The 17,687-nt window shown below is 33.4% G+C and overlaps 1 protein-coding gene across 1 annotated transcript in view; it reads right to left on the bottom strand.

Annotated features, from left to right (window-relative positions):
- Window positions 1–17,687, bottom strand: part of KHDRBS2 (KH RNA binding domain containing, signal transduction associated 2) — a 943,011-nt gene that overhangs the window by 127,022 nt on the left and 798,302 nt on the right. Inside the window, exon 8 of the mRNA XM_074237285.1 lies at window positions 1,474–1,532. Within this exon, the coding sequence (XP_074093386.1) occupies window positions 1,474–1,532 (59 nt within the window). The remainder of the gene's footprint in view (window positions 1–1,473; window positions 1,533–17,687) is intronic.

The following is a 17,687-nucleotide window of genomic DNA, read 5'->3' on the forward strand; positions in this document are numbered from 1 at the left end:
AATGAAAAGAATTGGGGGGCAGCTAGGTGGCGCAGTAGATAGAGCACAAGCCCTGAAGTCTGGAGGACTTGAGTTCAAATGTGATTTCAGACATTTAATAATTATCTAGCTGTGTGATCTTGGGCAAGTCACTTAACCTCATCACCTTAAATAAAAAAATAAATAAAATTAAAAGAATTGAATCTGATGAGATGTGGCAAAACAAAGTGAATAGAGAATAGATTCTAAAGTCTATCACAAGTCCAGGAATTGAATTTTTCTTCTGACCTGTACTAGTTATGTGACCATAGGTAAATCATAATTTTTCAGGGCCCTAAGTAAAATCTCAGAGTATGAAAACTATAGTTGATTTGTTGATTTGACTCTGCAGAGGGAATTTTCATACTTTTAGTTCTCTAGACAGATGAACTCATAGGTATGGACACTTGTATATTTGAATACAGATATACACTTGTATCCTTGTATGCTTGGAATACAGATATACTTGTATATTTGAATTTGAATACAGATATATACATATGTAGGGTACACAAGCATAAATTATAAAATAGAACTTTGCAAGATGAATAGAGAACCGGACTCAAAATGAAGAATATCTGGGTTAAGTCTTACTTCTAACACCTATTGGTTGTGTGATTCTGTCACTTTAGTTCCCAGTGTTCTAGGCAATTTTCTTAGATACAAATTACAGAGAAAGTGTATTGATAGAGGACATTTATTCACCTGGGAGTTGCCTACACAAATAAAATTAGAGGTCTAGTCCGTCTACCTATCAAATTTTTTATTTAATGTCACCATTAGCACAAGATCTGTTGGGAAAGATTACAAATTCTTTAGTAGAGAACTTGCTATTACTGGGAAAAAAAATCACCTAGTAGTCAATTTTCTGGTGATGATTTTCTCCACACTTAGCTATATTGGCCCTCAGTCAACATCCTCAGTGCCGGCTATGCACTGGAAATTTTTCTCATATTATGGTTTCTGACAAAACTTCTGTTTTCGCATAATCTTTGGGAAATCATTATAGCTCTGGTAGAGCTATTTAGAACTGTGCCCTCTAAATAAATATCCCAATAACATAATTACTGCCTCCTACCAAATCTTTTGAATGGTTAAATTGTATTACTCAGTTTGATATATGTGATAGCAGGACATACCTCAGTTGCCAAATCAATAAGACTGATAATAGGCCTAGTGAAATACACAAGGCACTAATCAAAATGTTCTTTGTTGCTATTGAAATTGATCTCTGACTATTATTAATTACCTTTGAAATTTTTATCAAAATTGATCTGTCCAAATTTTAGGCCCTGACTCCATAAGTCAAACATCACCCTGGAATTACACACATCAATTTAGTCTGGGTTTCTGTAAAAATGAAAGGGAAGGGGAGACAGAGGTAATTTTTGCATTGTCAGCTAATCTATTGTTTTTCTGATTTCACAGGTTTCATAAAGAAGGAAGAGGTCTTACCATAGCTGTCATAGGCGTCTTCACTTGTTCCATGACCATAGTCATAATATTCAGGCACACTGCAATAGATTCAAAGAGCAATCAATGTAACTGGGATCAGAAGGTTTCAGCTCAGCACAGCTCAGATAGGAGATAAAGTTAAAATGTGTGGTAGGATAATATCTCAGTACATTCTAGGCATGAAACATGATTCTTGAGGGGAAAAAAAAACTATAATAAAAGTAGAGATTATTGACAAGCAATGCCATGATTTTCTCATACTATTTCACTCCTTCCTTTCACCTCTCCTATATCTTTATCTCCATCCTCCATTTTTATAAATCATACTTATCCTAAAACCCAAGCACAATTCTTTAAAAATATGTCAGGAGGATGTTTATAAAAGGTTCATTCTCAAGAAAAAGAGCTGAGAGGTGACAATGTGGTCAATCATGCCATGATTGTTAATGCTATTTCCTTAAAAAAATGTGCATCTATCTTATTCTTACCTTCAAAAACTGAGATAATATTTTACATTTATCTCTTGATTTTTTCCAGATGATGTCTATCTACTTCCCAACCATACAAGCAATTTCCTCTCACCACAGAATTTTTTCAGACTTCCATATTTCAGCGACTCGGCTGTAAATGTCTTTCTAAAAATTTTCTTTTTCCTTCACTGCTTATAGAAATATACCAATGGCTTATGTTTTTGGATAATGGCACAATAGAAGGGAACCTCTTTCAGCTTGGCATAATGTACCACTAATGAATTCATTTCTGAGAAATGAGAAACCAGAAATAATACAAGGATTAAATTATACATTATAAAAATTCTGAAAGATGCCCACATACAATTCCTAGGTCTAATAAAATTGTTGTCTCAAGAAAACTTATACATATGCTATTTTGCAAGAATTTAGTATGGAAATTAAAATTATTTCCTCTCTCTCTATATATATATATACCTGAACATTGTGGTATTTCCATATATAAGTGCTCCTAATAAGAAAAAACATGACTCAATGATAAATATCAAATTCTTTAGTATTTCTAAGAGTGGGAATGGGAATGCCGAAGGGTAAAGAACTAAAAAGCAAATTGAAGGGTCTGGCATCAAACTCTTCCATCTCATTAATGATTGCCTTTGTTACCCCCAGATAGGCAAGTGGTCCTTTTAATGTCTTATGATCCAGGTTTCAGGGGTGTTTAGGAGAGAGAGAGAAAAAAAAAACAAGAGATGAAAAGGATGACCAAAAAATGGGGAAACTAAAGAAATAAGTATATATCTATATCTATATCAGATATAGTAGAATCTCTGGAAGAAGACAATCCTGAAGATCAAACTAAAAAAATGTTATTCCAAATAAATTCAACAAATATTTGTTAAACATCTCCTACAGGAGGTATCACTGACAAGCACTAGATATGTAAACATAAAACAGTCCCAGACTTCAAAGAGCTTACAGACTTCTGGGGATAGTGGGAGGACAACAGGACACAAATGAGTACAGTACAATGAAAATAGTTTAAATCAGAGAGGATTAATAAGAAGGGGAGACGGAGCAGCAATGAAGCAAATGAAAAGGAAAGGTTTATGAAATGAGTTATCACCTGAATTTTTGGCTTTGAAATCAAAGATTATAAAAGGTGGATATAAGAAGACAATTAGGGGCAATTAGATTTAGGGGATGTATTGAACAGATACAGAGAGACTAGAATGGAAGTGTCATGACTTTAGGAGCAGTTTGTAGACTAATTTGGTTGGGATGTAGAATACCTAAAAGTAAGAAATAGGATAGGAAAGACAGATGGAATTCCCAGATTGGAGATGATCTTAAATGTAAGGTTCAAGAATTTTTACTTCATCTAAAATCCAAAAATTAGAGAATAATAACAAAGAAAAAGTACTTTAAAAAAGGTAACTAATAAGTCCCTTTACTCTAGACAGACACACCAAAACTATCTGAGGCAGAGCAGACAATCAACAATCAATAAATATTTATTAAATGCCAATATGTGTCAGGTACTACACTAGGCTGTGAGGTCACAATGCAAAGAAATAGTCCCTAATCTCAAGGAGGTTAATATTATATTAGGGGAAATAAAGTTGTTGGGCTATTTCAGTTGTGTCTAATTCTCCATGAACCATTTGGGATTTTCTTGCAAAGATACTGGAGTGGTTTGCCATTCCATTTTACAGATGAGGAAACTGAGGCAAACATTATGAATACTTGACCAGGTTCACACAGTTGGAAAGTGTCTAAAACCAAATTTGAACTTTGGTCCATCTAATTCCAAGATTGGAGCTTCAATCACTGTGCCACATAAGCTGCAGTGAAACAGCAGGTACATAGATATACATATATATATATACACATATATGTATGTATACATATATTATTTATGTTTATAAATTGTATATGAATATAGATAAATGTATATAAATATATATTCACATGTAGAATCTAACTCTACTCAGATTCAATACCTCAAAATAATAAATTATTGAGAGAGTTATTATATCAGTCAACTAAAAGATGGCCCAGATGGGTCATGCATAGGGCTCATACAATGTGTTTTAAGTACTAACAGTTCTATTTTATATTAATGGGAGCAAGAAGATGTTGCATCTGGCAGTAACTTCCCACCTCCTTCTACATAATCAGCAGTCTCCTTGTAAATGAGTCCCCATCTGTTTTCCTAAAGTATGCTATATAAGCTCCCAGACTTAAGAGAATAAATGTGTAGGCATAGAACTAGAAGAGGTTTTAGAAATAATCTAATCTATTTTACCCATTTTACTGATAAGAAATTAAGGTACAGAGAAAGAAGTGAATTATCTAAGGTCATAATTGCTGGTGGCAATAGTTAATCATTTCCAACTCTTTGTGACCTCTTTGGCTTTTTTTGGCGAAGATACTGGAATGGTTTTCCATTTCCTTCTCCAATTCATTTTATAGGTTAGGAACTGAGGCAAGCAGGGTTAAATGATTTGTCCAAGATCACACAGATGTCTTAGGCCAGATTTGAACCAGTCTTCCTGGTTTCCAAACCACTGTTCTATTTACCATGCCTCTTAATTGCCCAAGGTCAATAAAGGAGGAGACATATACTAGAATAAGTAGGATTTTAAGTCAGTCTTTCTGATTTCAAATTCACATTTTTCAAGAGATGTTTCAGGTTTGTTTACAATTTAAACTTTACTTGATAAAAGAGTCAAAGTAAGATGAAGTAGAGGCATATAATGTACATAAATCGTAATGGATAACTTTCAGAGAGTAACTTTCATTTATGGATAAGGATTAGACCTGTGATTTCATTGACTTCAGGACCTCCTGGGTGAATAAACTCTGTTCTAATGCTGGTCATCACTTTTTTTGCAACTTAGTATCTTATAAAAATACCTAGAACACATCAATAAAATGACTCATTCAGGGTATACAAGTAAGAATATACAAGAGAAGAGACCTGCCCAAACTTCCTGGTCTTGAGCATAGTTTTCTAGCCACTATACAAGGCTCTTTCTCTAATTTTCATATAGTTATTCAGAACATCATTCAATGTGAGATACAATGAGTTTGATATGAGTGATATGACTTTTTCATAAAGAGAACAAGGAAAGCCCAGTAAAAACTAAAAAGTGTCAGTTGACAAAAAAGAACTATGGATTTAAGCCTGACTTCCTCTGGACCTTCTTATGTTGATAAGGGAATCACTATTTAAAACTCCACCACTTGGATTTAATCCAGTGTCTAGTTGCAACCCTTTGTGAATTTCAAATGTATAATTATTAAGGATTAATATTTCATTATGATATTAAAAAGTTATATAGAGAGTATACTATAGGACCATAGTTTAGATCTAAAAGAGATCACTTACATCACTTAGTCTAATGCCTCTTAATTTTTTAGTAAGGAAATTGTGAACCACAGAGTTTAAATGACTTTCTGAAGGTCATTTACCATAGGAAAGAAGAACAGAAATGTTATTTGAACACAAATTCTTAAATTCAGCATCCTGTGCTGTTTCCATTATATTTAATATTCTTTAACACTTCCACCTATCAAAAATCAGAACCTATTATGTTAAAAGTTGAACAACTCATCAAACTATGTCTACCTGTAAATATAAAAAGGAAAATTACAAGATATTTTGGAGGTACAACTTAATGTTTGAAACATTAGCTCCAAAAGCCACAAAGAAAACAAGGCTTTTGGGTAGTACATAATCAATAGGCAATCTATTCAACTTGAATCATGCTGAGGACCAGAGAGGAAACATTAGAAAATAAAATTACACTTGATTATAAAATTCATTTCCTCAGTTTGGACATTTTCACTTCACATTTACCTTCTTAAGTTATCATTGTAATGAAGTAGGAATAAATTCAGGAGAGATGAATTAGGATGAAATTAGTAGTCTGGAGAGTTCAAAATGTTCACTACAGTCAAGTTCTTTTTTAAAACTAATTCAGTGACTCTAACTTATGCATTATAATGCTGCTTACACACACAATCTACCACTTGGTATTCAGAGAAATCACACAGATAACATACCTCCCCCAAATTCAAAGTGACTAATCAAGTTAGCAAAGTATTTTACTATGATATACTAAATCATCATTATATCTCGTGAAGATTGGCAGTATTATAAATAGCAATGTGAATTGTAGATATAAATCATTTTTATTGAATTCATTGGGAGGAGACACAAGAAGATGATTGAATAAATTAAAATATTTATTTTCATCTAAATAAAGATTGAATCATGGAGTCAAAAAAGATATTACAGATCATTTAATCCAAGTCCTTCAATTTAGAGATGAAATTGAATTCCAGAGAAATTCAGTAATTGAACGAAGATTGCACAAACAATTGGCAGCAGTATTCAATCTCCTAATTTTAGTTTACATATTCTGCTTTCCTATGCTAAATATCCAATGAGACATGAGCAACAGAAACTTTTTGCAGTTTTGCAACAACAAAAAATTTTTAATTTTTCTTAGTATAAAGACAGAAAAACATGAGAACATGGCTCAAATACCATGTAAAAATGGGGTTAAAGATTCCCAAATTTCAACACAAATGGCAATTAATGATTGCTTAATGGTGTTGTTTATTTTGGCCTTTATCTGACATGGAAAACAACTATAAATTATAAATGTAGAGGTTGTAGTTAAAGGGTTCTATTTTATAAAAATTATAATAGAAAATAATTTTTAATTTTGAATATTGGCAAGTGATAAATGCATAATGAATTATCACATTTCTTGAGTGAATTTGCAATAATGAAAAGTATTGACTTGATTGCTTTGTGATATACAATACCAGTTATTATCATTTGACACATAGTAATTCATTTATTGAACTAAAAGGCATTGAATGTATATACTATGTGCCTCAGCCGTCTTCTCATCCTTCTCATCAGAATCTACCAGATTCTGAGACCTGGCTTTCTATTCACTGTCCCTTTTTAAGTTGAGGGGAAGAGAATGGGAATGCATCTACTTTGCACCAGTATTGTATTAAGTACTTTTTATAAATAACATCTCATTTAATCTTCAAAACAATCATGAGCTATATTATTTTTGACATTTGAGAAAACTGAGGCAAACAAAGATTAAATGACTTATCCGGGGTCACAAGGCTAGTAAGTATCTGAGGAGGAATTTGAACTCAGGTATTCCTGATATTAGGGCTAATGTTCTATACTCTGTACCATCAACTACCTCTAGTGTATTGCCTCTCTTAGGAAGATGTATCTAACATTATCTTGGGAGGAGATATTTCAAAGTTTTCCCATAAATTTTTCCCTATAAGTTAATAGATATTTTTTAACAGATAACTTTTTCCTTAAGTTAACAGATATTTCAATATTATTTTTTCCCAATTAAATATCACAACATGTTTTAGCATTCTTTTCTTTTTTGGTGGGGTAATGGGGTTAAGTGACTTGCCCAGAGTCATACCAGCTAGTATCAAATGTCTGAAGTTGGATTTGAACTCAGGTCTTTCTGATTCCAGGTCTGTGCTCTATTCATTCTATGACCTAGCTTTCCTTTAGCATTCATTTTTACAAGAGTTTGAGTTTCAAGTTTTTCTCCTTCCCTTCCTTCCTTCCCTCCCTCCCTCTTCCTAAAATGGTAGGAAATTTGATATAGGTATGAATGTGCTATCATGTAAAAACTTATTTCTATTTTAGTCACAGTTGTTAAAAAAAGAAATAGATAAAATAAACCAAGCACAAGAATAAAGCAAGTGAAAAAAAAAGTATGCTTTGATCAGCATTCAGTTCTTTATCTGCATATGCATAGCATTTTCCTTCATAAGTCCTTTCTTTGTACTGTTGCTGAGAAGACCTTCATTCATAGTTGCTTATGACACAACATTGCTGTTTGTACCATGCTTTCCTGAGTCTACTCATTTTACTTTACATAATTTGTACAAGTCTTTCCAGAACTTTATGAAATCTGCCTGTCATTTCTTATTGTACATTAGTATTCCATTACATTCCATTTTATCCACAATTTGTTCAATCATTCCCTAATTGATGGGCATTCCTTCAAGTTTCAATATTTTGTCACTAAAAAGGATTGCTACAAATATTTTTGTACATGTAGGTCATTTGCAAAGTTCAAAATTGCTCTCCAGAATGGTTGTTCACAACTCCACCATCAGTGTATCAGTGTCTCAGTTTCCCCACATCCTCACTAACATTTATCATTTTTCCTTTTGTTGTCAGATTAGTCAATCTGATAGATGTGAGATGGTAAGGTTATTTTTATTTGCATTTCTCTCATCAAAAGTGATTTAGATCACTTCTTCATATACATATAGATAACTTTGATTTATTCACCTGAAAATTACCTGTTCATATTCTTTAACCATATATCAATTGGGGAATGACATATATTCTTATAATTATGACTCAGTTCTGTATATATTTGAGAAATAAGACCTATATCAGACATACTTGCAATTGTTTTCCAGATTTCTGCTTTCTTTCTAATATTTTGTATAATTAAAATTATCTATTTTATATTTTGCAATGTTTTCTACCTGTTTAGTCAATTGTTGTAATCACAACTTCTTTAAGAATTTTGATGCTATATCACTTCATGCATATGTTTAGTATTGATATCACTTCATTGTCTATGGTATCAAGATATTCCTTTCCTAATGTCTTTTAATTAGATCTATTTTGCTTTTGCTTTTTCTGACATCAAGATTGCTATCTTTGCTTTTTTATTTTTACTTTAGTTGAAGCATATTAGATTCTGCTCCAGCCTCTTACCTTTCTCTTTGTGTCTCTCTCTGCTTCAAGTGTGCTTCTTGTAAACAACATATTGTAGAGGTCTGTGTTTTTGATCCAAACTGCTATCCTTTTCCTTTTTATGGAAGATTTCTTTCCATTCACATTCATAATTATGATTACTAACTGTGATTTTTGCTCCTTCCTATCTCTTCTTCTCTGTCCTCTCTCTCCTTTCACTCTTTCCCTCCTTGACAGTGATTTGGTTCTGTCTGCCATCTCTCCTTGTCTGTCTTCTCTTCTGTCAGTTCCCCACTCCCACCACCCAACCCCTGCCACCTTTATTTAATCTCTTCCCTTCCTACATTCCTGTCCAGAAAGATAGATTTGCATATTCAACTGATTCTGTATATTATTCCCTCCTTGAATCAATGCTGTGAAAGTAAGGATCAAATGATGCCCCTCAACCATCATCCCATTTTTCCTCCACTATAATAGGTCTTTTTGCCACTTTATGTGAAATAATATATCTTATTTTACCTCTTCATTTCTTCTACAACCAGTGTATTTCTCTGTCTTATTTCTTAATTTTTTTATATCATTCCCTCAAATTCATCTTATATCCTCACTATCTATCTATCTATATTCTTTTTACATGTACTATGAGTGAGAAAATATTTTAAGAATTACAAGTATCATCTTCCCATGTAAACAGTTCAGCTCCATTGATTCACTTAGGTTTCCTTTTCCTTTTCCCCTTTTTTCCTTTTTAGGCTTCTCTTGGGGCTTGATATTAAAGATCAATATTTTTAAATTTTTAAATTTTTTTATTTTTAAAAATTCTGATCTTTTTATGAAAGCTTGAAATATTTCATTGAATGACCAATTTGTTTTCTTTTCTCCTTTGGAGTATTATACTTAATTTTGATGAGCAGATGATTCTTATTTATAAGCTCCTTTGTCTTCCAGAATATTATGCTCCATGACCTCTGAATTTTAATGTTACAGTTGCTGAGTCTGATGTAATCCTCAATGTAGCTTCCTGATGTTTGAATTGTTTCTTTCTGACCACTTGCAGTAATTTTTCCTTGACCTGATAGTTCTACAATTTGACTATAATGTTCCTTGAAGTTTTCATTTGGGAATTTCTTTTGGGAAGTGTTTGGTGGATTCTTTCAATGTCTATTTTGCCCTTTGATTCCAGGACATTAGGGCAGTTTTCCTTGATCATTTCTTTTTTCAAAATTTTCAAAATTCTTATTTTATTCTATTATTTTAAATTTTAAAAATTTTATTTATTTATTTATTTAGAATGATTTTTGAAAAATACTGTCCAGATTCTTCCTTTGATTATGAGTTTGAGATAGTCCAGTGATTCTGACACTATCTCTCCTGGATCTATTTTCTAGGTCAGTTGTTTTTCCATTGAAGTATTACACATTTTCATCTATTTTTCATTCTTTTGAATTTGTCTGGTTGTTTCTTGATGTCTCATTGATTTTTTGTCATTTCAACTTTTAAAGAGTTGTTTTCCCCACTTTTTGTATTTACATTCCCATTTGATCAATTGTATTTTTTAGGGAATTGTTGTCTTCTGTGGATTTTTTTCATTTCTTTTTCCATTTGATCAATTCTACTTTTTAAATAGTTGTATTCTTTTTCCAAGCTCTTGTCTGTTTTTTCATAATTTTCTTATATCACTCATTTCTTTTACCATTTTTTCTTTTGCTTCTTATTTGATTTCAAGCTACTTTTAATTCTTTCAAGAGTTCTTTTTTTGGGTTTGAGAACACTTCCTAAACTTCTTTGGGTTTTGTCCATAGGTTTTTTTTGTCATTGTTGTCCTCTTCTGAATTTGTGTCTTGGTCTTCCCTGTGACCATAAAAATTTTCTATGGTCAAATGCTCTTTTTTTTTGCCTTTTTTCCTTTATTTTAAATTTGAGCACTTCTGCCAGGATGGAAGGGGTACTATCTCAGACTTCTTGTGCCCATAATTGCAGGTTATCTGGATAATGACATTGCCCTGAGGTTGAAGGGGGACCCTTATGTGTAGTGCTATGCTGAGAGGGTTGCAGTGGCAGGGGTGGCTGATCTTGCTGAAAATTATAGAGATCAGGTGGCTTACCTGAAATGGGTAAGTTCAACAGCACTGAATTGGGATCCTAGGGATGGCATCTGTCTAGTATGTGCTATAGCCTGTGGGATATTTTCTGCATTTCTCCAGGGTAAACTTAAGTATGTGAAGGACAATCCTCTGGAGGCTGCCTTTTTTGCTGGAGTCTACTTTGAAGTGTGGAGGGGGCCAGTGGTGGTAGCCGCCTGTTTGGTTAGGCACCCAAAGAGTTGTCATCTACCTATTTCCCTGGACTATGCTGAAGCACATGGACTCTAGAGAATGCCTATTTGCCTGGGGTTACACAGAAGCATGTGGTGGAGTTTGGAGCTTGAAACTGCTGGTTCCCTTGGTTATAGTAAGACACATGGAGAATTTGGGTCTTGGGGCTGCCTGTTCTGCTTGGTACTGGCTTGCCTGGATACTCCCTATCCTGGATTGTGCTCCCCTTTTATCAAGTGAGACAGACTGTTCTTGCTGATTCTTCCAGTTTCTTGGACTGAGGAATGTTTCACCCCAGTTTTTTCTTTTTTTTATCCAAGATTTGTTTTGGGGTGCTATTTTATGGTTCTTTATATGGGAGAGTTACAATGATTTGCTGCTTACTCCACCATCTTGGCTCTTGGAAGTCTTCCCAAGTAATAGAGTTAATGTGTCATTTTGGTTGCTATTTCCTTAATGTTTACCCTTTGTTCTTCTCCCTGGAGTTCTATGAATTGTATAACTACAGTCAGAAGTAATGAGGATTTATACTAAGATGATGGTTGTAAGCTATGATTAGATGAAGAATATCATAAATTTACTATTTTTTCCCAGAGCCAGGTTACCATTTTACTAACCATGATACAGTCACTGTGGTCTTCTGTTTCCCAATATAACTAAATCTCTTACTCTTGGAACTCTAGGTTCTGAGAGGTGAACTTCAACTTCATTTTTCTTGGAATAAAGAAACCACACTATTAACCAATCAGTTCCAAATCATGCCACAATCACTCAGGTCCTCAATTTTGTTCCAGAATTAGATTAATGTCCCAGGGGCCACTTTCTACATTTTTCACCAAGAAACCCCAAAGAAACCCAAAGCAAAAGCCCAAATCAAAGCAAACAAACATTTTCTCTCTTTCTCTTTCTCTCTTTTTTAGTCTCTGTCTCTCTCTGTCTCTATTTGCCTCTCTGTCTCTCCTTCATTTTATGGAAGTGTGACTATATATAATTATCAAATGGAATTTAACAAATTCTAACTCAAAAGCATTGAGGAGAAATCAATTCATTAAAATCAGTGTTGTCTTTATAATAGTGACCCAGAATGATATATAGTTCACTTATTCTAAAAATGCTTTATTTGTTACCTCAACTTTTGGGGACTGCCTTCTCAAGGTTTTCTGGTCAACATAAGAAAATCATTCTCACTAATTCATAGTTATACCTTGTATAAAATGCAAATATGACTGGAAAATGGGCATAAATTTCCAGACTAACAATAGTTTAAATACCACAATAACCAAACTATCTTTATAACTCAATTCAAATACCATGGTATCCAGGACACCTGTTACCAACAGCTTCTGTGCCTATGTCTATTAATTACCATTTATTCTCTATTTATCTTGTATGTGGTGGGACCAATATTATGGGGAAATTTGGCTAAGTAGAACATATTCCCACAGACACCAAGATAGTGGAGGAGTGGAAATTTTTGTACTTTATTCTTGGTATATCTTTGAAGTAAATTTCACTGTGATAAAGCTAACTGATAGCTGTGAGTCAAATGGATCTAGTGCACTTGTCACAGTCCTCTAAAATGCTTGTCTATAGTGGAGAAGAGATCCCACAAACCTCTCAGTGTACACACTATTCATGATGGAGAGACAGCACAAGTTCTTGGGTAAAGGGTCAGAGCAAACATTGGTGTTAAATATGTACATGTATTCACACATACAAATACACACACAAAGATATACACAAGGGCAACAATATTATCTGCAGATGATTTATCCTGTTGGCAGAGATGGAGTCTACAAATGATGTCATTAAGTAAAAACTTTCACTAAGAAACCATGCACAATTTTGAATTCACAAGATGGCTCTAGGAAGAATAACTATTAGCTAACAAACTTATGGCAAGAGAATTTACATGGCTTCATCCAAATAGGGAAATTTTATTATTCTTAGGGGAGAAACATTTTTGTACAAAAGAAAGGAGGCACAGTGATTTAAAGAAAATACCATTCTTGTCCTGAACAGCTGAATTTGTTTGAATTTTGGTAATTGAATTGAATAAATGAGTAGTACCATCTGAATTCACTCTCTGATGATTAATACCTTAAGGAGATTGCAGTGAAGACTCATAAAATCACATCTCTAGGGCTTGGTGACTTGATTAATTTCAGAGGGTGTAGAAATGAAATACTTTGAATCATTATAAACAGGTGGCTATAGAAATACAGTTGTAGTGCATTTTAGCCATATTGGAGAAGTGTATAAAAGGGGGAACAGTGCTAAATATTGTCACTTTAAAAGAATGTTGTGTTAATATTTTCTATTCCTTTTATAATCACTGACAACTGATACTTCAATACCTTTGACACAGGATTACCCCTACTAGGTCTATTTACAAAGATGATAAAGGAAAAAGTAAAAGAACTAAAAAAATGTTTATTAGCAGCTCTCTTTGTGGTGACAAAGAACTGGAAATTTCAGGGATGCCTATCAATTGGGGAATGATTGAACAAGTTGTGGCACATGACTGTAATGAAGTACTATTGTGCTAGAGGAAATGTTGAGTTCAGTAATTTTAGAAATAAATGGAAAGACTTTCCTAAAATATTGAAGAGTGAAATGAACTGAACTAAGAAAATTTTGTGTATAATAATAACAATATTGTTTTTAAGAATAATTTTAAGTGGATGTTATTTTGACTTTTATAAATAGCCAAATTCATGTAAGGACATATGGACACATTATTTGCATCCAGAGAAAGAATGGAAAAATAGAAGTATGTATAGATTAATTCTATTTGCATACATATGTGTATGTACATCTCTATCTCTACCAGCTATCTACCTATTTGAATCTAATGGTAGCCATCTCTAGAGTAGAGGGGGAAGAAAAAGATAAATTTACAATAATTTAATTATATGTTTCAAAGGAATAGCAAGTTGTATATAATATAGACTTACTCTTTCATGTTTAATCATCATTTTAATATACTATATTTTGGAAATACTTGTTCCAATTCATAAATTAAAAAAAATAAAAGATAGACCTAAACATCAACAAAAAAAGCAATGGTAGTGTTGGTATGATCAAGAATTTCAAAGGTAGAAATGTTTTAGTTAAGTGAAGTTTTAGTTAGTTCCCTCATTTTATAGATAATTTCTCAAATTCATTTTCCACTCAGAGATTTTTAAAATATATGAGAAACTAATAATAAAATGCAAAGATGAAAAAAAAGCCAAACAAGAGTAGCAACAACATCAAAAACAAAACTATCTTATGGCATTGGGAATGAGGGATACAAATCTTATTGGGTATTTCATTATGAATTCAGTCTTGATGTTGACATAGGAAATTTAGTCATAGCAAATTTAAAGTCATTTTGGATAGTATTTTCTATTCTTTTCATTTAAAGTAAAGAAATATTAAAATACATATATTCTAAGGAACCCATCTCTATTAGCAATATTTTATTCAGAAGAGAAAAGGAGGTCTATTTTTTCCCAAATGTAAAAACCTTTTGCAGTGAAATGAAAAATCAAATTACACATAAGACCGATTATTTTCATAGAGCTGTAACAATTGAATAGACACTTTAATATTTTATACGTAAGTACTGTAATATGTTTTCAAAGTGGCTTTAAAAGAGGGTCAAGATTGTTTTTATGGTTATTTTTAATTTCCTCACCCCACCCCGCAATCCTTTTTTGCATTCCTGAATGAATGTTCCTAGGTACCTCATGCTGAGTTGTAAAGGAATTTTGTCCTTGAAAGTTGACAATTGCATAAATAAATAGTCAGTTTGTTTTAGGTTTTGAAATACTGGCTAGCCTTATAAGAAAACATCTCCTTAGAATTTCAATTTAGTTTCCTCAGAACAAATAAATATTCTTTTTTTTTAGGTTTTTTTTTTTTGCAAGGCAAATGGGGTTAAGTGGCTTGCCCAAGGCCACACAGCTAGGTAATTATTAAGTGTCTGAGACCGGATTTGAACACAGGTACTCCTGACTCCAGGGCCGGTGCTTTATCCACTGTGCCACCTAGCCACCCCCCAAATAAACATTTAGAAATGAATGCACTTTCTGTCTTTCACCAGTGCACAAGGTTTCAACTCCCACTTTTGTACCTTTCCACAGGCTGTTCCAGGATGGTCATCTCTAATAGTCTCTGTCCCTTGGAATCCCTCAGTGCTTTCCAGGCTCAACTCTGGTGGCACTACCTCAGGAAAATTTTCACAATTCCCCTTTCTTCCTTGCTGTCAGTACTCTGCCTCCATGAAATTGTTTTTGTTTTTGTATATATTTTGTATTTAATTAGGATCCTGAGATCACAGACCTAGATTTGACAGGGACTTCAGAAGCATCGCAGGCCAACCCCTTTCTTTTACAGTGAAGGAATTCGGGGATCAGAGACATTAAGTGATTTGCCCATGTCATACATGCAAAAAGTATCAGACATGATTGAAACCAGTCTTCCTGAAATCAGTCAAACCTTTTATCTTCAATATCTCACATCTTATTTACTGTTATTCAATCATTCTCATATTATTCAGTCATGTCTGACTCTGTGATTCCATTTAAGGTTTTCTTGGCAAAGATACTGGAGTGGTTTGACATTTCCTTCTCCAGCTCATTTTACAGAAGAGAACTAAGGTTAAGTGACTTGAACAGGGTTAAGTGACTTGCCTAGGGTCACATAGCTAATAAATGTCTCAGGCCAGTTTTGAGCTTAGGAAGAGGAATCTTCCTGTTTTAAGAATCAGCATTCTACTTCAACATTTAGCTGCTCCCTAATAAGAACTAGCCAAGAAGTATTCAATTTAAAAACTCTTAATCAAATACCCAAGGTTGAAACATTTTTTTTTTTCCTTTTTGGGCTATCCCCTACAAGATAAGGTACAAATACATCTATTTTTACCAACAATTGTACTGAATGGTGCAATAGCTGCTCCTATTCATAAACCCCATATAACTAAGATAAATTTCCTTTTCTTGAAATGTTATGCTTTGCTAGTTGTTTTAAATTTTAGCTGATAGTATTTAGCTATTGGAGGATGAAATATATGCTGATTAAAGGTAAGGGAACTGATATATTGGTACTGTATGTGAAATAAGGATCAAGATGGATGAACTGTATGATGAACTTTAATGTAGAATTATGATCACCTCTGCAATGATTCCCCTTTATAGAAAAATGGATACTTACTCCCTAATGACTAAGATTGGTATGGAGTGTACTTAATGGTGTTAATTTTGATAAGCATTAAATGCCCCCCAAAAGATATAATTTATATACTTGAGATAGTCTCTTTCTCTCCCCCTTTCCTTTCCTCTTTTTTTGCTTTTCTTTCTTCCTTTTTCTTCTCTTTCACTCTTTTTCTCTCATGCTTTCCCTCCCTTCCTTTCTCTCTCTTTCTTTTTTCTTTCTCCTTTCTTCACTCTCTTTTGTCCTTCCTTCCCTTCTTTCTTTCTCCCAATTCTCTGTCCCATATCTTTCCTTTCATTCATTCATACAATTATGTAGCCATTTTGCTTTCTGTAGTCTCTTTAATTACACATTTCTAATTTAGCTTGTGAGTGTATATATGCCAGTGAGTGTGTTTTTGTTTAACTTATTCTGACCCGAAGTACATAAATAAAAGGTGAGCATTTTTTGCCATAAAACATTAATCTTCTTTTATTGTGTGGAATTATCATTACAACATAGCAATTATTTCTCATAAATAGGACCTTTAGCTGACTGATTAATTGGACCCAGGGGGACATGCCATTACTAAATGATGTGTTACATGCCTTTTGTTCAAATACAGAAGAGTTATTGAACCCTGACATGGCACAGACATCATTTTAACTGTACGTTCATGTTTCTTTGCCTAAGTCACAATTTATCAGCAACAATATTTCTAGGATTATAAATATCAGTATAATTTCTAATTATTCTGATGCTGACAGGGTTGTAGATATGAGGCCTGAATTCACTGTTTTCAAGCTACATTACAGTTCCATGCTGACGCTGATTTATCTTCTTCCTCGTTTAAAGCACAAGTGAAATAAATCTCTCCCATTTTGGAGAATGTTCCAAGTCTGATTTGTGTGAGCTGCTTTATTACAAGGTCATAATCATGCAATAGGCTTTATAAATTAAAATAAAGCTAATATTTGTTTATAAAGACATTACTAGCATATGATTCAGGCCTGCCAAAACTTTTTTTTTTTTTTTGCTAATCTGGAGAAATGCAGACAGTTTGATTCAGATTTTGTCAGTGGATAAATTAATAAGGGAGGTTGTTAACTAGTTCCTGCACAGAAACAATGAAGCTTCCTGTCAGTTGCCAAATGCAAATTATTGTGATATGTCTGCACTGAATTGTGATTGATCTTTCTCATTCCTCTCAGACTTTGTCCAGTTCCTCTTCTTATGCTTTGTCTTTCATTCTCTTCTCCCCTCATGGATACCCTTTTTTTCCTTCTCAATTTCCTCTGCCCAACAGTTCCCCTTTTCCCCTCAGTTCCTTTCCTGTTTTTTTTTCTTTCAACAGTTTGTCTTCTTCCAGTGTTTTTTTACTCCTATTTCTTCTACTGTCATCTCTCTCTCTCTCTCTCTCTCTCTCTCTCTCTCTCTCTCTCTCTCTCTCTCTCTGTCTGTCTCCCC

The sequence above is a fragment of the Macrotis lagotis genome, chromosome 5 (assembly GCF_037893015.1).
Source record: "Macrotis lagotis isolate mMagLag1 chromosome 5, bilby.v1.9.chrom.fasta, whole genome shotgun sequence".
NCBI classification, from domain to species: Eukaryota; Metazoa; Chordata; class Mammalia; order Peramelemorphia; family Peramelidae; genus Macrotis; species Macrotis lagotis.